Below are 19,839 nucleotides of genomic sequence, written 5' to 3' on the forward strand. Positions count from 1 at the left end.
AAAGAATATTGTTTAAGATCAGAAGAGGCTATAGGGTTCAATTTTGAGAAGATATCTGGTGTGGTGCATCATACTATCTGTGAAACATCTTCCTATTGTGGGGTTCATGAAGCAATTGGCAGGAGATCTCTTGGGATGTTGGCTTTTACCTTGCCCTTTTAATGATTGGGAAATTTCTTAGGTGGCTGGTCTTTTGGAATAATTGGCCCATGTCATTATCTTTTCTTGGGATGAAGACCAACTATTGTCCAAGGAACAGTGTATTTTCAATTGAATCTTTTTACAATTCCCTAATTGGATACCATTCTCAATCAAAATTCCCAGTGGTTTCCTTGTGGAGCAAAAAATCCCATCAATTTTTTTTTTCATTTAGTCAATGGTTGCAAACATAATCATTACCCTAATGAAGTAGGGCATGATTTATGTCAATCATTGTTCCTTGTGTAAATTTATGGTGATCGGTTAATCACATCATAATCCATTGTGCTATAGCTCATGAGGTCTATTCTCATTTCTGTTAAAACCAATCATTCTTCAGAATTTGCTACTAATTAGAATAAATTAATTATGTCATATTGAGTCTCTAATTGAGGTTCCATTAACCCATCAAGAACATACCCTCGTAAAATATTTTTGATGGAGGAAAATATCAAAGGGACCTATCTCTTATATTTTTTTGGATAAATCACCAAGACTTGAATGCAACATGTTAACCATCCCATTCTTGAGTAGTAATTTTCCATTTATTCCATGAGTTTTATCCTGAATTTGATTTTTTTTTTTCTTTAAGCTTGCTTTGCTTATCTCTTATGTATTAGATATGGTTACTCAATCTAACTTGGAGTTCATGAGGACTATTTATATTAGCCATCTCCTTTGTTGGTATTATTTTTACATGCATAAGTTGATCTCATTTTCTCCTAATACCTACAATTGTGTTCTACCTACACCATTTTCATTTGATTGCTATTGCTAATTGACCCAACACCTTTGTGCCACATTTTTCGATCTTGATCATGATTGTGCACATTACTGCTGCCAAGGTCTATTGGTTTCTTAGTAGTGGGTTGTTCCATGCCATTTACAACTTGATGTAAATTTGGTCTTTGTTGCAACATTGTCACCTATTATAATTGGTTGATTCCATGTTTTCTACTGGCTAATGAGGCGTTGTTGCCCATTATTAGTGTTTAGATAGTTTTGTGACTACGTAGTTAAAAAATGTTCTTTACTGGGGTTTCTGTTCTAAGACTGATTTATATTTCATTATTGTTTCTTATCACCATATCTAAAGTTATTCATTTCTCTTATTCTGTTTTTCATGAAGTGGCCCATCAAGGTTTGATTGGGACAGGAGTAGTCAAGCTTGGATATATAGGCGTACAAAAGCAGACTTGTTACAACTTTTGGAGAGTGAACTGGAACAATTGTGTGGTGAACCCATTAGTCTTTCCTGAACTCCAAATGCTACTATTATAGTGGTATGAGCTCTAAGTTTTTGTTGGAAATGTGTTGAAATCACTTTAAAGGTTTTTGTACTTGGTAACTGGGTTTTATGAATGTTTTATGTCTTCATGCTTCATGGATGTTTTGGTAAATTGGTTTTTTCTTTTTCACTTTCTTATCTTACATTTGAATCTGATTCCTATGCTTGGGCACTTTGTTAAATCTAAGAAAATTGAATGAGACATTATGATACAAAAATGAACCATAACTTTGTAGACTTATTCCTAATAAACTGACGGCACACTTGTATATATTCCTTTTCAGTTTTAGGCTATGGAGTACAAGTCTATATGTTGAATTTTTTGGACCAATAATTTTCATAAGGTCATTGACTTTTTTGGCCATCACTTGGGGAACATGGAGGCCCATTCTCTATATAAAACAAATGCAGATTTAACTTTTCTAAGCCCATGAAACCACTTGACTTTAATATGTTAGAACTTAGAAGAATAATTTTAAAACACCGATCTCTACTCACCCTTCAAAATACCGAGTTGACTCATCCAAATTATCTTATTTTAAATGAGTCAAAACAATTATATTATTTTAAACACTAATGTTGGGTTGACATTGGGATTTAGTGCGATTCTCACATTTCTAATGTGGCTCAATTCAAAACCTCTAACCCATATTTTGAAGTTGGGTTTGATTTTAATTGAGTTTAAACTCACCATTGTGATTTGTGTATGGGATGTTATGTGGATGTTGGAATGTAACTGGGATGTTATGTGGAGGTTGGATTGTGTATGGAATGCTAATGTGTATGGGATGTTATGTGAATATTGGATTGTGTATGGGATATTATGTAGATATTGGATTATGTACTATGCAGGTATTTTCTTTTTCAGGAAAATTTCATATGTCCATTTTTAAGAGAAGATACTGCCGAAATTTCGATAGAATTATAAACTTTATAAATTTATTTAAATTAAAAATAATTATTCTTATAATTTTATAATATAATTATTATATATATATATATATATATATATATATATATATATTCAGTGTAATTATATATTTATTAAGGCATTCTGATCATTTTTTATTATAATGTTAATAGTAACATTTATCTTTCAACAATGATAAAGTATAATGGTTTAAAACATGTTGATGTACGTATTATGTGATTTTTTTTTTATGTTAATGTGTATGAGATATTGCGTGGAGGATAGATTATGTATTATGCATTGTATTATATAGGTATTTTTTTTGTCAGGAAAATTTCATATGTCCATTTTAAAGAGGAGATGCTGTCGAAATTTCGATAGAATTATAAATTTTATAAATTATTTAAATTAAAAATAATTATTTTTATAATTTTATAATATATATATATATATATATATATATATATATATATATATATATATATATATATATATATATATATATATATATATATATATATATTATATTTGTGTAATTTTATATTTATTAAGGTATTTTGATTATTTTTTATGCATTCTGGGTGCATTATCAACATTAAGGGTATTTTGGTCATTTTACCAGAATCCAGTAATAAAAAGCTATCAAAGGAACATGCTTTTTTGGCTTCTGTGCTTCTGTAACGAACAAGCTTCTGTTGGATGTGGCTTTTCAGGCTCCGGGCTTCTGCTTCTTCCAGAAGCCAGCTTCTAGAGCTGAAGCTGGCTTCTGTAAAGAACAGACCCTAGACCCTAGTCCATAATGTGAAATGCGATTTAGTACCATTATTGGGCCCGTATCGATCCCGTAGTGATCCTATCAATGTAAAACCAAAAACTTGATGAGCCACAAGAAATTATCGATTGTGCTTAAAATTTTTAGCCCAATACATATTGACCTCTAAAATTGATGGTCAAGCCATTATTGAGTCCTTCATTAACATAGCTTCCCAACTCTGTACCTCTCATTCTAGTTGAAATCTTCTCGGGTCTAGATGCCATGAAAGATGATAAGGGAGAAAGTTTCAAAGGAAGCCCCCACCTACTTTATATATGGTTTTGTGATCGTCTTAAAATTATGAACCTTCCTTCGAGTATGGGTCAAAATATTTTTCCTAAAAAATTTGATAGTACGTCACAACTCAATTAAGGCTTTGAGCAAATGGTTGCATTCCCGTCTCGCCCGTTATATTGGTTTGAGGTGCCCTTGGTGGATGGCGGATTATCCTGTTCTAGGTACGAAAGGATCTTATTATTGTAGACACCCCATTTTTGCACTTGCCTGATTAATCAACTCGATCGCGACAGTTCCCAATGATAGATAGTTATTCCAATGCTTTGTTTGTTACCAGATATATTTCAGAAATTCGGATGAGGTATCTCAAACTAACAAAACTGTAGAAATCATGCTACGCTAGAAAATATAACCCTAAAAGCTTAGAAATCATCATTTTTCAGACAAAAAAAAGCTTCATGATAAAAATCACTAAAAAATGATCAAATTACCAAAATGACCTTAATCTTAAAATATCCCTAGAGCCTACATTACGCTTAGGAAAATCCTTTCAAACACATAAAATAATAAATTGAAACCAAATAAACCATTTCGCCAATTTTCACAAAATTTGACAAAATTACGCAAATGCCCCTCATAAAGTTCACGATTATTTCACACAAAAATTTTCATAAATGGCACAAACCAATATTTTCATTGAATTCATTACGAAAAATCAATTCCAAAACATCCTGGAACATTGAAAAATGACTTAAAACACAAAAAGTATTCTCCGAGGGTAAAATGGTAATTTTATAATTTTAATAATTAAAAATTCTGAAATTAATAATTAAAATATTAATTAATGTAAAGTGAAATCTTAATTAAAATTAAAGTCAATTAAGTAAGACTTAAGTCAAAATCTTAAAGTCTAGTCAATCAAGTAAGACTTAAGTCAAAACCCTAATCAATATAAAAAGATCAAAGTCAAACTCTAACCCTAATAGAATTCTAATTAAACTCTAAAACTATCTAATGTAATTCTAATTAAACACTAACTTTATTTAAAAATAATTCTAATTAAACACTAACTCTATTTAAAAATAATTCTAATTTGACTTCAAACACAAAAAGTATTCTCCGAGGGCAAAACGGTAATTTTATAATTTTAATAATTAAAAATTCTAAAATTAATAATTAAAATATTAATTAATGTAAAGTGAAATCCTAATTAAAATTAAAGTCAATTAAGTAAGACTTAAGTCAAAATCCTAAAGTCAAGTCAATTAAGTAAGACTTGAGTCAAAACCCTAAATTCTAGTCAATCAAGTAAGACTTAAGTCAAAACCCTAATCAATCTAATAAGACCAAAGTCAAACCCTAACCCTAATAGAATTCTAATTAAACTTTAAAACTATCTAAAAGAATTCTAATTAAACTCTAAAATTATCTAATGTAATTCTAATTAAACACTAACTCTATTTAAAAATAATTCTAATTTAACTCTAACTTTATCTAAAAAACTCTTAAAATAATCTATAAATAAGGATCTCTACAACCTATTTTAGTATCCAAAAGAAAATCGTAGAAAACGTAAGTCAATGAGCCTCTCCAACCTTCTTAAAATCCTAATTTTGAAGTCTTAACTCCTTACCTAACATCCATACCCCAACTTTAGCTTAAAAAACATCCAAAAACCCTTTCAAAACACCTTAAATCCATAAAAAAATAGAAAACTCACATATCTAAGAAGAAGATACCTCAACTTGGAGATCAGAAATCAGATTCGGTGACGAGCGAATAGTAAGGAAATACATACGAGGATACTCACCGCCAATACTGAGATAATCGTTGTAATCTACGAGGTAGTTTTCTTTTTATTATTATTATTATTATTATTATTATTTGTTGTGTTTTTGGTCTACTGTGCAATGTAATCATTTTTGGGAATTAATACAGATCGGCGTTTGCCGGGCGGGGTTGGTGTCTAACACCTTCCAACCCCGTAACGTGATCCCCAGACCCGTATTTTTTTTCTTAGATCAGTGTTATTTTCCTTTTAGAGTCAATGTTCGGTTCCTAGATCATAATAACTAGGTGGCGACTCTCAAACCTCAAAAATCAAAAGCAGATTCGTGCACCCCGCAGATCGAGGGCACTTTCAGTGGCGACTCCGCTGGGAATATTGAGGATCAAACTTGAAAAATCTCAAGTATTGGTGCATTGCAAGATTGACCTGGTTTGTTTTATTTTTTAATTTTTTTTATTACTTATTAGTCTATATATCCTTTCTTAGGTTTTATTACTTTTGTTATGTTGGCATCGAGTTTTTTTTGGTTTTTTTGTCTTCTCCTAGATTTTTATTATTTCTGTTTTATTGGCATCATTTGATTGTATGTTATTGTTCTTTATGATACAATTGAGGGTCACCTTTTTGATGACCTCAAACAATGAATGAAAGATTCAAAATGTCATTTGATTTGAGATGGAATGATTATGGATTGGCGGTGAAAGTTGGATATTCTATTTTAGATGTGTTTTTTTTTGTAGTCCCAATTAGGATCGCTATTGGAGACTTCAAAATAATCTAAATCTCTTCAAAAGAAGATAATGGGTTAAAATAGAATGAGGGCTATTGAAGCATAAAGATTTCTTTTTAAGAAAAAAAATGAAAGAGGGATTTTTTTTTCCTTTTATTTATTTATGTATTTTCTTTTATTTCGTTAATTCATTTTTTTTAGGTACACACGTTGATGTGTCCTTTAAAAAAAAATAATAATAAAAAATAAAACAAAACAAAAAACAAAAAAAAAATTATTAGTGTTTAAGTGTGTTGTTGGCAACAACAAATTCTTTTAAAAAAGATGGTGTGCTATTAGATTTTTTTTTCTTTTATTATCTTCTTCTTCAATGGAAACAGCAAGAGGAGAGAGACGTCTCTCTCTCTCCTTCCTATTTCTCTCTCTCTCTTTAACGAAGAGCGAAGCATGCAAAGACATCTCTTGGCGGCTCGTCTGGTTCAAAGGTCCAAATCAATGGTGAAGAAAAATAAAATAAAAAACTCTTTTTATACGTGTTGCTGTGTATGTTTTAAAAAAAATGAAGATAAAGAAAATCAATAAAAAAACAAGAGATTCCTCTCTCTCTCTCTCTCTCTCTCTCTCTATCTCTCTTCTCCTCTACAGGTCTGTTCGATTGCTACCTTAAATCGATCGAATTCCTTCTTGTTTCGTGGAGATAAAGTGTTGTGGAACAGTTTCTTCCCCTATTCGAATGGTGATTTTAGAGACGAGACAGGACTTTCTTGAGTTACAGACTCGTTGAGTCCAACATTGAGTGGTAAACGAGGTGGGGGTTTCAAAGGTCAGATTCTTCCACCATCGAAGAGCTCGTCTGTCCTAAGAGAGGTTCTCTCTAGTTGCATACTGAAATTGAAAGCAAAATCTTCTCCCTTGATGATTTGGGTATCGTTGGACTTAGGTTTCCCGATTTTTTCTTTTTTAATCTAATGGGATCACAGAGGAGAAATGATGGAAATCATGGTAGAGTGTAGAGGCATGTGTGGGATTTGTGAGAGCGTTGAAATAGAAATTCCGATATGTTTCGGATTAGAAGTTGCATATTTTCGATTTTACTCTGTTGTGAAAGTTGCAGAGTTTGTGGGGTTTTTATGAGAGAAAGAGATGATCGACTTAACAGAGGGTCGAACATCAGACATGGGTGGAAGCTGCCCATTTAAGTACTTTACATCGGCATGCTCTCTGGTTCTTGGATCCAAACTTCTTCCTTCAAATTTATAAAGGCTATGGAATTCAATTTCCGATGAGATGACCACGTTGGTTTAGTGACCTTTAGCAAAATTTTGAAATTTTGTTGTGTTAGTCAAGTTAGTTTGGTCCTCGCCCTAAAGTGATTGTTGATTGGATTATAAAAATAAAAAAATTATTTTGGTTCATAAAAAGAAGAAGAGAAAATTTCTTTTCTTTGAAAATATCAATTTGTAAACAAACAAAAAAAAATTCCCCTCATCGTCTTAATGATTATCATCCTATTCTCGATTCAATATTTCATTAAAATCTCAATTTATTTTGGATCGTCCAAAAGTGATCTTTGATTGAATCATATATATTTGTGTTTTGGACTACGATCGAATTTGATTATTAGTCCTTGTGTCGACTGCCTATCTAACATTGCCATGATCTTGATTGAATTATATGCTTGATATGCTGATTTTGATCTTAATGATATGATTGGATTGATATTAGTTGTGGTTAATATGGTATCAATGTTGTGATGAAATGATCAGGCCCATGGGCCCATTTATTTGAAAAAGGCCCCGGCCGCACCCCACATTGTTTTGCACACACCATTGGCACATTTATTGCTTTGCACTCTTGCATGTCCCATATAGCCAACGTGACACTAGTTCGTGGCCCAGTCTCTTCGGAGATGCGACGTCATTTATGAAAACCACAACTCCAGTCACGTACCTTAGGGTATATAAAACTGAGGCATCAGTACCGTTTGATCAGGTGACTCTGAAAGGTATATCGATACACCCAGGCTAGAGTAAGCTGAGCCTTTGACCTATTGTAAGCCACACAATCACATGTCCCGTTTGCCAACGTAGTACTAGTATGTGGTCAGTCTCCTTGTGGGATGCTAAACCATTTATGAAAGGTACAACTCTTGACTCGTACCCATAGGTATATCAAAGATGATTCAAGTACATCAGTTGCACTTCTTGATCAAAACCAGTGCCTAAGCGAGATCCTGTTCCGATATACTACGGTACTAGGAGGATAGACTACGTCTATTATAGAAAAGAGGTGATTTAAGAGTGTCTTTGCTTAAGCATCACGCGCCACCTCTGATCTGTGGATTAAACAGGTTGTTTTTGGTTTGAGAGAAGTAAGTTGAAGTTTTAGATTATTACCTATACAGTATATCAAACCAAGTCACCACATACCGTCTGATTGAATACGCTTGAGAGGTATATAGGTGTACTTGGACAAGGGTGGCCAGATAAAAATGCATTGCACGTAGTAAACCTAGAGTCTAGAAACCTTCCTATAGGTTACGACCTGAATTGACTATGGGTATTCCTGGGTTGCTTTATTTAATCCAACCAATAGATAAATGGGTGGACTGATCCAGACTGTTCAAACTAAACCCACTATATCGGTCCGACCCAATCGGTGAAATGTACCGATCAATTTGAACCAATTAATTCAGTTGACCCAATTGACAAATGGATCAAACTGATCAATACCAAATCAGTTGGACTAATTGGTTTCACTTTTAAAGATCCAGACCACTTTATATAGAGAGATTCGATCTTAGGATCAAATTAATTTGTCTGATCAAAGATTCAATCCTAATCAGGGGTAGACCCGCGTCTAACCTTTCTCACTTTCTTGGTTATCATAGACTTATAGTGCATTTTGATTCGATATGTCCCACCAGAAATGAGCTATTCTATATCGAAAGTTTAATCATGTGATTAAGAGTCAAACCTTTAGAATCAAAACAAAAAACTGAGAGATGAGATTGAAGGATTATTAAGAAAGAAAGTTTACTAGATGGACTACTTAGATATTACCCAAAACTTTGAGATTATTTAGAGAGAAACCCTTCTTCCAGGATCGTTGAAGTAATTTTCCTACATTATATTAAAGAGGACCAAGGTCAAGGAGGCATGTCACCAGTTTCAAATTACAGGGGTAACTTGAAATTCACCAAAACGTAGAGCAGTATTTATTATTATCATAAAAAATAAAAAATGGAGAAAAACACGATGCCCATTGTATTGGTGGGCTCGAGCTTTGCTTCTAGTATGAAAATAAAAATATTGATGTTTTGAATCAGATAGGATCGTATCTGGACCTAAAATAATCAGATCTAAGCACCAATCCAATTTATTGATAACCCCCCATATCACAATTACAAAAACTAATTTATTCAACAATTAATTTCTTGAATATTTTTTAATTAATAAATTCTTCAATTCTACATACCTTGATTGGGGTATCGGTGAGGTACATCAACAAGCTTCTTGTTGTTAGAACACAATTCAATTCAAGTACTTTCTATTGGCAAATATCATCTGTTCTCAAAGAACACATCACCCAGTTAAAGAATTAAGCCATAAAGTGAACAAATAACATGTTAACAAGAAGAGGTGTTCATGAAATAAAACATATTTCATTATCTGAAAAGGTAAGAGTTTGATAGCATTTTCTATTAGACAACAACCAATCTCTCAATCACCCTTCATTCCTTGAAATTCCATGTTTTTGCTCAACTTTCAACTACTCTGTATTATTACCAACTCCATTAAACCCGAAACAACAATTCGAATTCTAAAAGCTACCAAAACTAATATCAATCCTTCCACGGATCATTCTCTGTCCTCACTTCAGATGGCTCGACCACTTCTGTATCTACAGTTTCACCAACTGAACCGGACTCTGTAGAAACATTGGCTTCTGCTTCAGACTCTTCTGATTCTGATCTGCCCCATTTCCCGCCAAGAGCAATTGCCATCATCTCATAGATCTTGTTACCTAACTCAGCTGGGCTGTCGGGCTGTGCCATTTAATTAATTAAATAAAAAACATGTAAGAGAAGCAGAAATGAGTTGAGTCACTTTTGGAAGCAGAACACTTATTTTGAATTATATAGAAATATATGGGTATGGAGCCCTTACAGTGAATCCACTGGAGATTAAGGCGGTATCGTACAAGAGATCAACCGCTCTCTTAGCTTCACCGCTTTCTGGAGCATTCTTGCACGCAGCCTGCACATTACGTAACCATACCAAAGCAATCAAATGATAATGGGCCTCTTCATGTGTCAAAAACACCTATCTATATGGAAAGCATGTCCATGTGACATAAAAAAATATGAACGGATGCCACACGGTTATCAAGCATAGCTTTCTAAGTAAATTAATAAATAATAGATAAAAAAATCCTCACCATTGGATTTGCATTTTACATTTGAGAATTCAATGTGAGATTCTATTGCCACACCAACTTTGGCTAACACCACCACAATTCACATGTAAATAGCCAAAGAATTAGCACATTTTGGGGTGGAATTAGTAAAAGTTAGTGTGGCAATAAAACCTATCTAAAGTTCATACTTAAAAACCCTAACCTGACCTATGAACTCTACAGGAGTGTGACAGTCCACACAGGCCTTTGGTCCATGCAACCTTTATACACACAGTTTGTACACATTAAAATATTTATTACATTTTTCTGACACTGGATGAGAAAGGCCAGACACACAAGATCGTGAAAAGTCACTTCTAACAAACAAAAAACAGTGAAAAACAAGCCCAGATAAACAAGATTAGATGGCCAGAACTGGATGGCTAACTGAGGATAAATCTATTTTAGTTTTAAGGATTCCTATTACACAACTAGGAATTAAACAGCACAAGGAAGTGTGAACTTACACTTAAGTCTTGAATGATGGGATGATCTGGATTGATCTCTAATATTCTCCTCCCTCTCATGAACTCCAAGCTTGCAGTATCTCCAAGAGTTTGTGCTTTCATGAGCCTTTCAAAAAGGAAAGAAAAACCCAGAATTCAGTGAGGCTTTGGCCTTTGTGCAAGATGAGAAAATTCCATTTTCATGAAAAAGGTTATTGAAGACTTAGTTTGACAACTGAAAGAGCAATAGTTTACCTTTCCATATTGGCAGACCATCCAAATTTGCCAGAAACAAGCACACAAGGGGATGAACTGAGACGCTTAGAGACCTGCACTTTAGCCACCTTATCACCGAGCTGTTGTTTAATCCAGTCACAAAGTAGATTATTTTCTTGCTTGTCTTCCCTTTCTTTGACCTCATCCTCATCACCTAAAGTAAACATTTATATCATTAGAGAAGATATAGCACAAATGAACCACCAAATCCAAATGAAAGGTTGCATTCATGAAATATATTTAAATGTCAACTCATGTCAAAACATTAAAGAAAGAAATGAGTACTAACCCATTTCTAGATCTTCCTTGCTGATGTCAACAAATTTCTTTTCTTTGTAGGTCTGTAAGTTCTGAATGGCAACTTCGTCAATAGGTTCTATCAGATACAAAACCTAAAAGACAGACCAGAGATGTGTTAGGCAAGCCAGTACAAAGAAACCTCACCTGTGGTAGCCATATAAGGCAGTATATTCCAATACTACCAAAAACTTTGGTAACAATATTTCTCAAAAATAAAAAATGCATGCCATATAAACAAAATTGTCTAAACTTCAAATCCATTTTTCACCGTGTTTAAACATTTCCCTTACCAACTTCAGATAAAAAAGCGAAAGAAAAATTGGTAATTTCAGATAGATCTCTCTTTGGATCTATACTGACAGCAAAACTTCTTTTCCTTAGTAGAACTAAGTAGTTTCTTTTTCTTTCCCATGAACATTTTTATTTGAAGACTGAAAGGTAAGTCTAGTTCGAGCATTTTATGCTCAGTAATAAATCACACTGCACAAACCCACAATTTTTGCTTCTTTTCAGAATAACATGCTAATGTCCATCTTGTTTCTCTAATAATTGTCACCAGAGATCACATTAAGTGCATACCTCAATATCCTTTTGGAGTAACTTCTCCAAGAATGGGGCAGTTCTTGCACTTTTCAGGCTGTCTGTTGCCAAGTAATAGATGGCCTTTTGGTTCTCACCCATGTTCTCAACATAATCATCTAAGCTTATCAACTCTTCCTCACTTTTGGAAGAATGGAACCGCAGCAAGGGTGTTATGCGTTTGTGATTCCCTGAGTCCTCGACGCATCCCAACTTGAGAAGCTTCCCAAAGTTCTCCCAAAATTTCTTGTAATCCTGCAACAAGTCAATAAATCACTCTCTATATACAAGGCCTAGGTGCAACATTACAAGGGATATTTGGGTTTTTGTTGTTCTACCTCTTTGTTATCACTTTCAGCGATATCCTGAATCATGTCAAATGTTTTCCTGACAAGCCTCTTTTTCATAATTCTGACCTGACAATATCGAAAACAGATAGAAAAAATATGTACAAGTCATTTCAGTGCTGACAAGTACGAACTATTTAAGAGATCTTGAATTTGATCACCATATAAAATGAGAATCAACTTCTGACAAGACATAAGATCATTTGTCATGTCTATACCGAAAGCATTTCCAAAATGTTTTGATATAAACAAAAAAGAGAAAACCTAAAAGAATATCTATTAAAATGAGAATGAAGAACGATGATAACTTACAATTCGGCTTTCTTGAAGTATCTCTCTAGAGACATTAAGAGGAAGGTCATTCGAATCCACAACCCCCTTTATAAAGCTCAAGTACCGTGGAAACTGAAAATTGGACAGTCTATCAGATATATTTTCTTTTGAACTCACTAAGAAACAGTATATGTGAATATGTGACTATAGAGAACATTTTATGATGATGATGATGATGATAATAATAATAATAATAAAAATTGTATCAATAATTCTAGTGTCATTCATATAACACTTACCAGCTCCCCATCAAAATCATCTGAAATAAACACACGTTTGACGTATAAACGTATATTCTTTGTCTTGGGGTTCATCAGGTCCTCGTTGCTAACGGGTGACATCCCTGGAATGTAAAGAACACTTCTAAATTCCACCTCCCCCTGTTCAGTTGAAATCAAGAATAAGGTTAAACTCTCAGAATAGAACAATGTTAGTGCAATAACGAACAGAAGGTAAGTGCGTACTTCGGTGGTAAAGTGGGTGTATGAAAGAGGGTCCAAGAACTCATTAAATGCCTTCTTATAGAACTCATTGTACTCATCTTTCTCAACTTCTTTTGGATTCCGCATCTACAAAGAAAGAAAAATCAAGATATACACCACAATATGGAGATATCACACAGTAGAGAGTCGCTATCATGGGTTCATAATGTAGAAATGGTTCTAAACTTACCCAGATGGGTTTTGTTTCATTCGCTAATTCCCAGTCCCAATATTTCTCAGTTACAGTCTTCTTCTTCTTCTTCTTTTCATCCTAGAAACACAGAAATTACTAGCTTGGATACGCTACTTGAACAGAGAAGCCAAACAATCACACCCATTAGTCAGAAACTCCCAATCATTACCTCTGGTTTTACTTCTTCACCCTCCTTTGGTTCTTCCTCCTCTTCCACCTGCCCAACAATCTCATTTCAATTAGAACGAGTCAAAGAGCAAATTGAACCTTTAAAGAGTTGTTCACCATTCAACAATACTGGTTCAGAACTTTAGATTCCTTAATGGTCTTCAATAGGTGAGGTTGAAGAAACAAGAACAAGGACTACAGAACACACTCTGGCCCTATAACTAAAACAGCAATTTTTGTGTTGCCAACAATCAAATTTTTTCGATTACCAGCATGGCTAGTTTGTACTCGTGAAGACAAGACAAGACAAGAGTGACATCCTCACCTCAACACTTCTCGATTTTTCTTGCCATGTGTAGATGGGGAAGGAAACAAACTGTGAGTAGTTCTTCACCAAACCTTGAATCCTGGTTGGTTCAGAGAATTCATACTTATCGTCAGGCTGCAAGAGCAGAAGGCATAAAGTTAAAAGCCCATATGGGAGATTTCACTACCATCAATGTAAAATGCATTAAAAACACGAACCCTTAAATACAAGGTAATTTGTGTTCCCCGGTGGAGTAGCTTTTCAGGATCAGTCTCTTCCCTGATCACGTATGAGCTACTGTCAGCTACTGATTCCCAGACATACTGCTTATCTGACCTTGGGCTCTTTGTTGACACAACCACCTATACCCAGTTCAAGAATAGTAGTAGAAAATTAAGATTAGTGAAGCCCCAGCACATAACCCATCAGAAAGTTCTTAAAGAATAGCAAGCAATACAAGAACAAAATTCTAATTCATGAAAATATTCCTGATTCCCAGACAGACTGCTATCTGACCTAGGGCTCTTTGTTGACACAACCACCTATACGCAGCTCAAGAATAGTTGTAGAAAATGAAGATTAGTGAAGCCCCAGCACATTACCCATCAGAAAGTTCTAATAGAATAGCAGGCAATACAAGAACAAAATTCTAATTCACGAGTGATCAAAATATTCTTTATACAATAAAAGGGTCAAAATCTACCTTGTCAGCAACAAGGAACGCTGAATAGAAACCAACACCAAATTGACCAATCAAACCATTGTCCGCTCCAATATCTTTATTTTCCTACATAGAATAAGGATTGACGAGTAAGGATCAAGGAATGTAGATGATTTATCTGGGTTTGTGCTGGAAGGAGACATCAGGTATAGAAATTAAAAAAAAAAAAAAAACCCACCTTAAGAGCCTTTAAGAATTTTGAGGTTCCACTCTGAGCAATAGTTCCAAGACAGTCAATAAGATCTTCTCTGGTCATTCCAATACCGGTATCTCTGCAAGCTCAGAGAACATTAATATAAATAACTAATACTGTTGGTATGGAAAAGATATAATATAGCCTAGTTGGAATCATCGTACGTTATGGTGATGGTCCCATTGTCTGGATCTGGCTTGATGCGTATCTCCAGCTCACCAGCATCTCCAAGAAGAGCGGGTTCAGTCACACTTAAAAACCTCAACTTATCTAGAGCATCACTTGCATTACTGCAATATGGAAGAACAGAATTCAAAAACCATAATGAAGTAAAAAAAAATGGTTCTTTATGCAAGCTCTCAAGAACAATTAGAACTATATTTTTTTAAAACTTTTTATTTATTCAAATCTTTTTAGTCAATTATTCATACTCAATCATTATAACAAACTCAATTAAGATTTTTCTTTCCTATTCCTCTTCTTATATCATCAGAACCCCAAATTGTCAACAGCTAATATAAGAACCAGGATCTGTGACTCAGGGATAAACCCTTCCCGAGGAAAATTTGAAACAATGGAAATGAAACATATTGTTGAAATTATAAGAAAATGACCATTTCAAAAGGTCTCCCTCTTTTCTCATGGTCTAAACTCTAGAGTATCATTAAAAGGTGTACTCCACGTAATATATTACAAAAAGTATATTCAGAAGTCAGATTGAAATCCACAATGTCACAGATACTCACCTCACAAGCTCTCGAAGAAACACTTCCTTGTGACTATATAGGCTATGAACTATCAAATCCAAGAGCCGGCTGACCTGCACTAGTTTCAATTTACATGCCATCAGGAACAGAATTGCACAACTGTAATCGGTGTCAACATTAACATAACGAAGGATTTTTTTTTTTTTTTTTTGTAAGCATAACTTTCTATTAATAAAATATTGGGGAAGTCAAGGAGACCATCCCACCAACAAAACACATACACAAAGGAGTAACCCAATGCTAAATTACAAATCCAATCCCACCGAACTAGTAAGTCTTCAAATAAAACCCCATTACATTCTTCAAATATTTTAACACAAAAGATCTTTAATTGCAATAGTCAATACTCTCTAGAGACTGCTCCTTTTCTTCAAAAACACAGTTATAGATTTATGAAGGATTCTTGTCAAATTCAAGATTCAGAGCTAGAATTCTTAAAACTTTTCAAACTCACGTAAAAGACTGATACCTTGATTCAGCTACCAAATACCCGGACAGCCAAAGTTCAGAAAAAGAATAAGGGTTTGTTTACATTGTCATTTCTATGGAGATCAAATGGAATATTAAACAGATTCTCAAGTTTTCTGCTCTCTCAAGTTTTCCAAACCATAGTCACAAAATTCTCTTAATTTTTCCAAAGAATCGTAAAATTCTTTAACGCTGTGTTTGGATTGAGAAATGGAGAGAAGAGAAAATAAATGAGTTTTCTCTTGTTTGGATTGTTAAGTTGGGGAGAGGAGAAAAGAAAAAAAGGTGAGTTTTCTCTCTCCAAAAGTGGAGAGAAACCCTTTTAAAATATTTTATAACTCCAAAGCTATCCCAATTTCTCTCCTATCAATCCAAACATCGTGGAGAGAAACTGAGGCCCTGTTCTTTTCAGCTTCAAGAGCCAGCTTTTTTTACATTTTTTGCTTTTAAGCCAAAAAAGCTAGAGAAATGATGTTCATTTGGATTTTTTTGGCTCCAGTGAATTTCAATTGAAGCCCAAAAGTAACTCCTAAAAGAAGTCACCCAAAAGGGGCTTCTTTAAATGGCTTTTGTGGAAAGTCAAAAATGTAAAATGGTTCAAGTATAGTTACCAAAATACCCCTTCATCTTTAATCAAATTTTCAATCAAACTTAACCTTAAAAAATGAAATGAGATTACTAAAATACCCTTCATCTTTACTAAATACCCTTTATCTTTAATCAAATTTTCAACCAAATTTAACCTTAAAAATAGAAGGGAATTACCAAATTACCCTTCATCTTTACTAAAATACCTTTCATCTTCCAAAATACCCTTCATTTTTATCAAAATACCCTTCATCTTTAATCAAATTTTCAACCAAACTTAACCTTAAAAGATAAAATGGAATTACCAAAATACCCTTCATCTTTACTAATTACCAAAATACCTTTCATCTTTAATTAAATTTTCAACCAAACTTAACCTTAAAAATAAAAAGGAATTACCAAAATATCCTTCATCTTTACAAAAATACCCTTCATCTTTAATCAAATTTTCAATCAAACTTAACCTTAAAAAATAAAAAGAATTTACCAAAATACCCTTCATCTTTACCAAAATGCCCTTTCTCTTTACTACCAAGACCAAAAACAATTCACTATTTTATTACCAAAACACCATTTATCTTTATGTAGATGTTGGATTGTATATTATGCAGGTATTTTCTTTATCATATGTTCATTTTTAACAATTCATCAGTACTATTTTATTACCAAAACACCATTTATCTTTATGTGGATGTTGGATTGTATATTATGCAGGTATTTTCTTTATCATATGTTCATTTTTAAGAGAATATGCTATCAAAATTTCAATAGAATTATAAAATTTATAAATTAATTAAATTGAAAATAATTATTTTTATAATTTTTTAATATAAATTTATTATATTTATATATATTTAGTGTAATTATATATTTATTAACGTATTCTACTCATTTTTTGTGCATTATCAACATTAAGGGTATTCTAGTCATTTTACCAGAATCCAGCAATAAAAAGTTGTCAAACAAACACCAATTTCTGGCTTATGTGACTTTTCAGGTTCTGGACTTCTGCTTCTTCCAGAAGCTAGCTTCTGGAACTAGAACTGGCTTCTATAAAGAACAGACCCTGAGTTTCTCTTCTCTCCACTTCTCTCAATCCAAACATAGTGTAAATAAGGGATCGGTCCATTAAATTAAAGGATTGACTAGTTGCACACCACCCATTGCCAATTGCATGCCACTTAAAAATTCCCCTTTGCACTCCAATTGGATGATTACACTCCAAAAATAGTTTAAAAAGGTTGCACTCCTTTTTTCATTTTCATTTTTTTTGTTCTTCCTCAACTATGCCCAAAAAAATTATCTCTAGTTCAGTAATTTTTTGCAAGAAATGCTTTTTCATTTCGGAACCATGTTTGCGAAATTACATTCTCTTGAAATACAAAGGTTCATATTAAAATCTAAACAAATATTAGAAAATCAATGCCTTACTAAAGTTGGAGTCAAAGAGAACTCAAAAAACAAATCAATCACAAAACACGATCAAAGTAGAGCACGAGTAAAGAATACAAAACTACAAGTTAAACAAAGCTCAAACCCTAAAAGGTTAGAATGGGCTGATTTTTGGTAAGGATGATCTTCTAATCGTAGAGATCATCCTCACCAAAAATCAGCTCATTCCAAAACTTCTAACCTATGTAGGACAAAACATGTTGGGCAAATGGTTGGGTAAATGGTTGGTGTACAACCAACAGTTAGAGATGTGCAACTAGTCAGTCGCTTAAATTAAGAATGGATAATTTATCACTGAATATGGTACATACTAAAAATGATACCCTTCATCCTCGAAATTTCATTTTATTCAACACATAAATCTCAAGAATAAGATAGGGTTTTTAGGGAAGTTGAAGAAGATGATGGGTTTTGGGAAGAAAACATCATTTGTATACACCCCAAAATTTCCCAGAGCTTTTAACGAAACTTGTCTGAATTAACTAAATCGAACATTAGCCAAAAAGTTACCAAATCCGAACTTGGTTACTATGCTCTGAACTTCCTCCGGATTTCCTATAATATATTATAGAATAACGCTGAAGTGACCTGAGGCTGGAACCTCATATTGCACTTATTGACGTGAAAGTGTATGGGAACCATAGGCGCTTTTCATCCAAATAAGAGTGAAAAAAGCATCTATGGCTCCTATCCACTTTCACGTCAAGAAGTGTGATATGAGGCTCCAGCTTGAGGTCACTCCAGCACGACTCTATTATATTTCCCCAAAAACAAGATATCTGAAATCCAACATTTTTTTGTAACTTCAAATCTGAAATCTTTCCAAATATTATCCTTCTTTAATTGAAACAGTACAGAAACTAAAAATATCAAAGCTTGGGGAAACAATTTTTTTTTTTAATAAAAAGAAAAAAGATCTTACCTTTGAATTAGTACAGTAACTGAAGAACTAAGTCTATCGTAATTATCCTCACGAAAATCTCACTTGAACTTCAAAAACCCACTTATAATTACCCATAATAAGCCTAAATCACCCAATACAAACACCAAAAATGGATAAAAAGATAGAACCCTTAAAAATCTAATATTTGAATTAGGACAGTTATAGAAGTACAAAACCTATCGTAATTCTCTCAGAATTCTGGCTTGAACTTAAAAATCCAACTCTAACAACCCAAAATTAACTTAAATCACCAATAAGACCAAAAAAACACCAAAAATGGAGAAGAAGAAAGAACCCTACCTCAGCCTGGTACTCGTACTTCTCTCCAGAAGTATCTGCAACTTCTTTCTCCGCAACAGCTGCATCGCATTGAATTGCCAATCGGTTCTCTTTCCTCTCAATCTTCCACTTCAATCCACCAGATGAAAACCCATTTTTGAGAAAATTTTGGGGAAGAAAAGCATTTCTGAATTTCACAACTCCATTACTATTCTTCTTCAAAGAACATGAAGGAAGAGATGCTACAGAAGGAGATGCCAAGCTCCTGCTTAGTACCGGTGCCATGATTAAACCCTAGAAGTAAAGTACCAGAAATACAGAGATAGATAAAACCCTAAATTGTTGAGAGGGAACTAAAACCCTTTGTTATAAATGGGGGAGAGGGGATGGTTCTAGAAGAAACGAGTGACACATTTTTGTTTGTTGGTTTCTAGGGTGTAGATACTGCCATGTCAGCACCCACAATATCGGGACCATTTTTTTCTTATTTAATCTCATTTTAAATGAGGACAAATGTTTTAATTAATTTTCTTGGAGAGGTTCTATTGTCACACCAACTTTAACTTTCAACAC

General features: G+C 33.6%; 1 protein-coding gene across 1 annotated transcript; it reads right to left on the reverse strand.

The window, feature by feature from the left end:
- Window positions 1-9,608: 9,608 nt before the first annotated feature.
- On the reverse strand, window positions 9,609-19,619 carry CR88 (Chaperone protein htpG family protein). The gene is made up of 19 exons (XM_086442724.1): window positions 19,288-19,619; window positions 15,516-15,589; window positions 14,934-15,059; window positions 14,755-14,848; window positions 14,559-14,642; window positions 14,074-14,217; window positions 13,874-13,990; window positions 13,550-13,597; window positions 13,378-13,458; window positions 13,170-13,274; window positions 12,945-13,085; window positions 12,685-12,777; window positions 12,364-12,441; window positions 12,026-12,280; window positions 11,436-11,538; window positions 11,126-11,300; window positions 10,892-10,997; window positions 10,136-10,225; window positions 9,609-10,014 (listed from the first exon to the last, which is right to left on the reverse strand). Exons 1-19 carry the CDS (start codon window positions 19,549-19,551, stop codon window positions 9,811-9,813), a joined length of 2,382 nt encoding a protein of 793 aa, XP_086298850.1. The 5' UTR covers window positions 19,552-19,619; the 3' UTR covers window positions 9,609-9,810.
- Between the last annotated feature and the right edge of the window lie 220 nt (window positions 19,620-19,839).

The sequence above is a fragment of the Akebia trifoliata genome, chromosome 5 (assembly GCF_017979445.1).
Source record: "Akebia trifoliata isolate Shusen 1 chromosome 5, ASM1797944v1, whole genome shotgun sequence".
Classification (NCBI taxonomy): Eukaryota; Viridiplantae; Streptophyta; class Magnoliopsida; order Ranunculales; family Lardizabalaceae; genus Akebia; species Akebia trifoliata.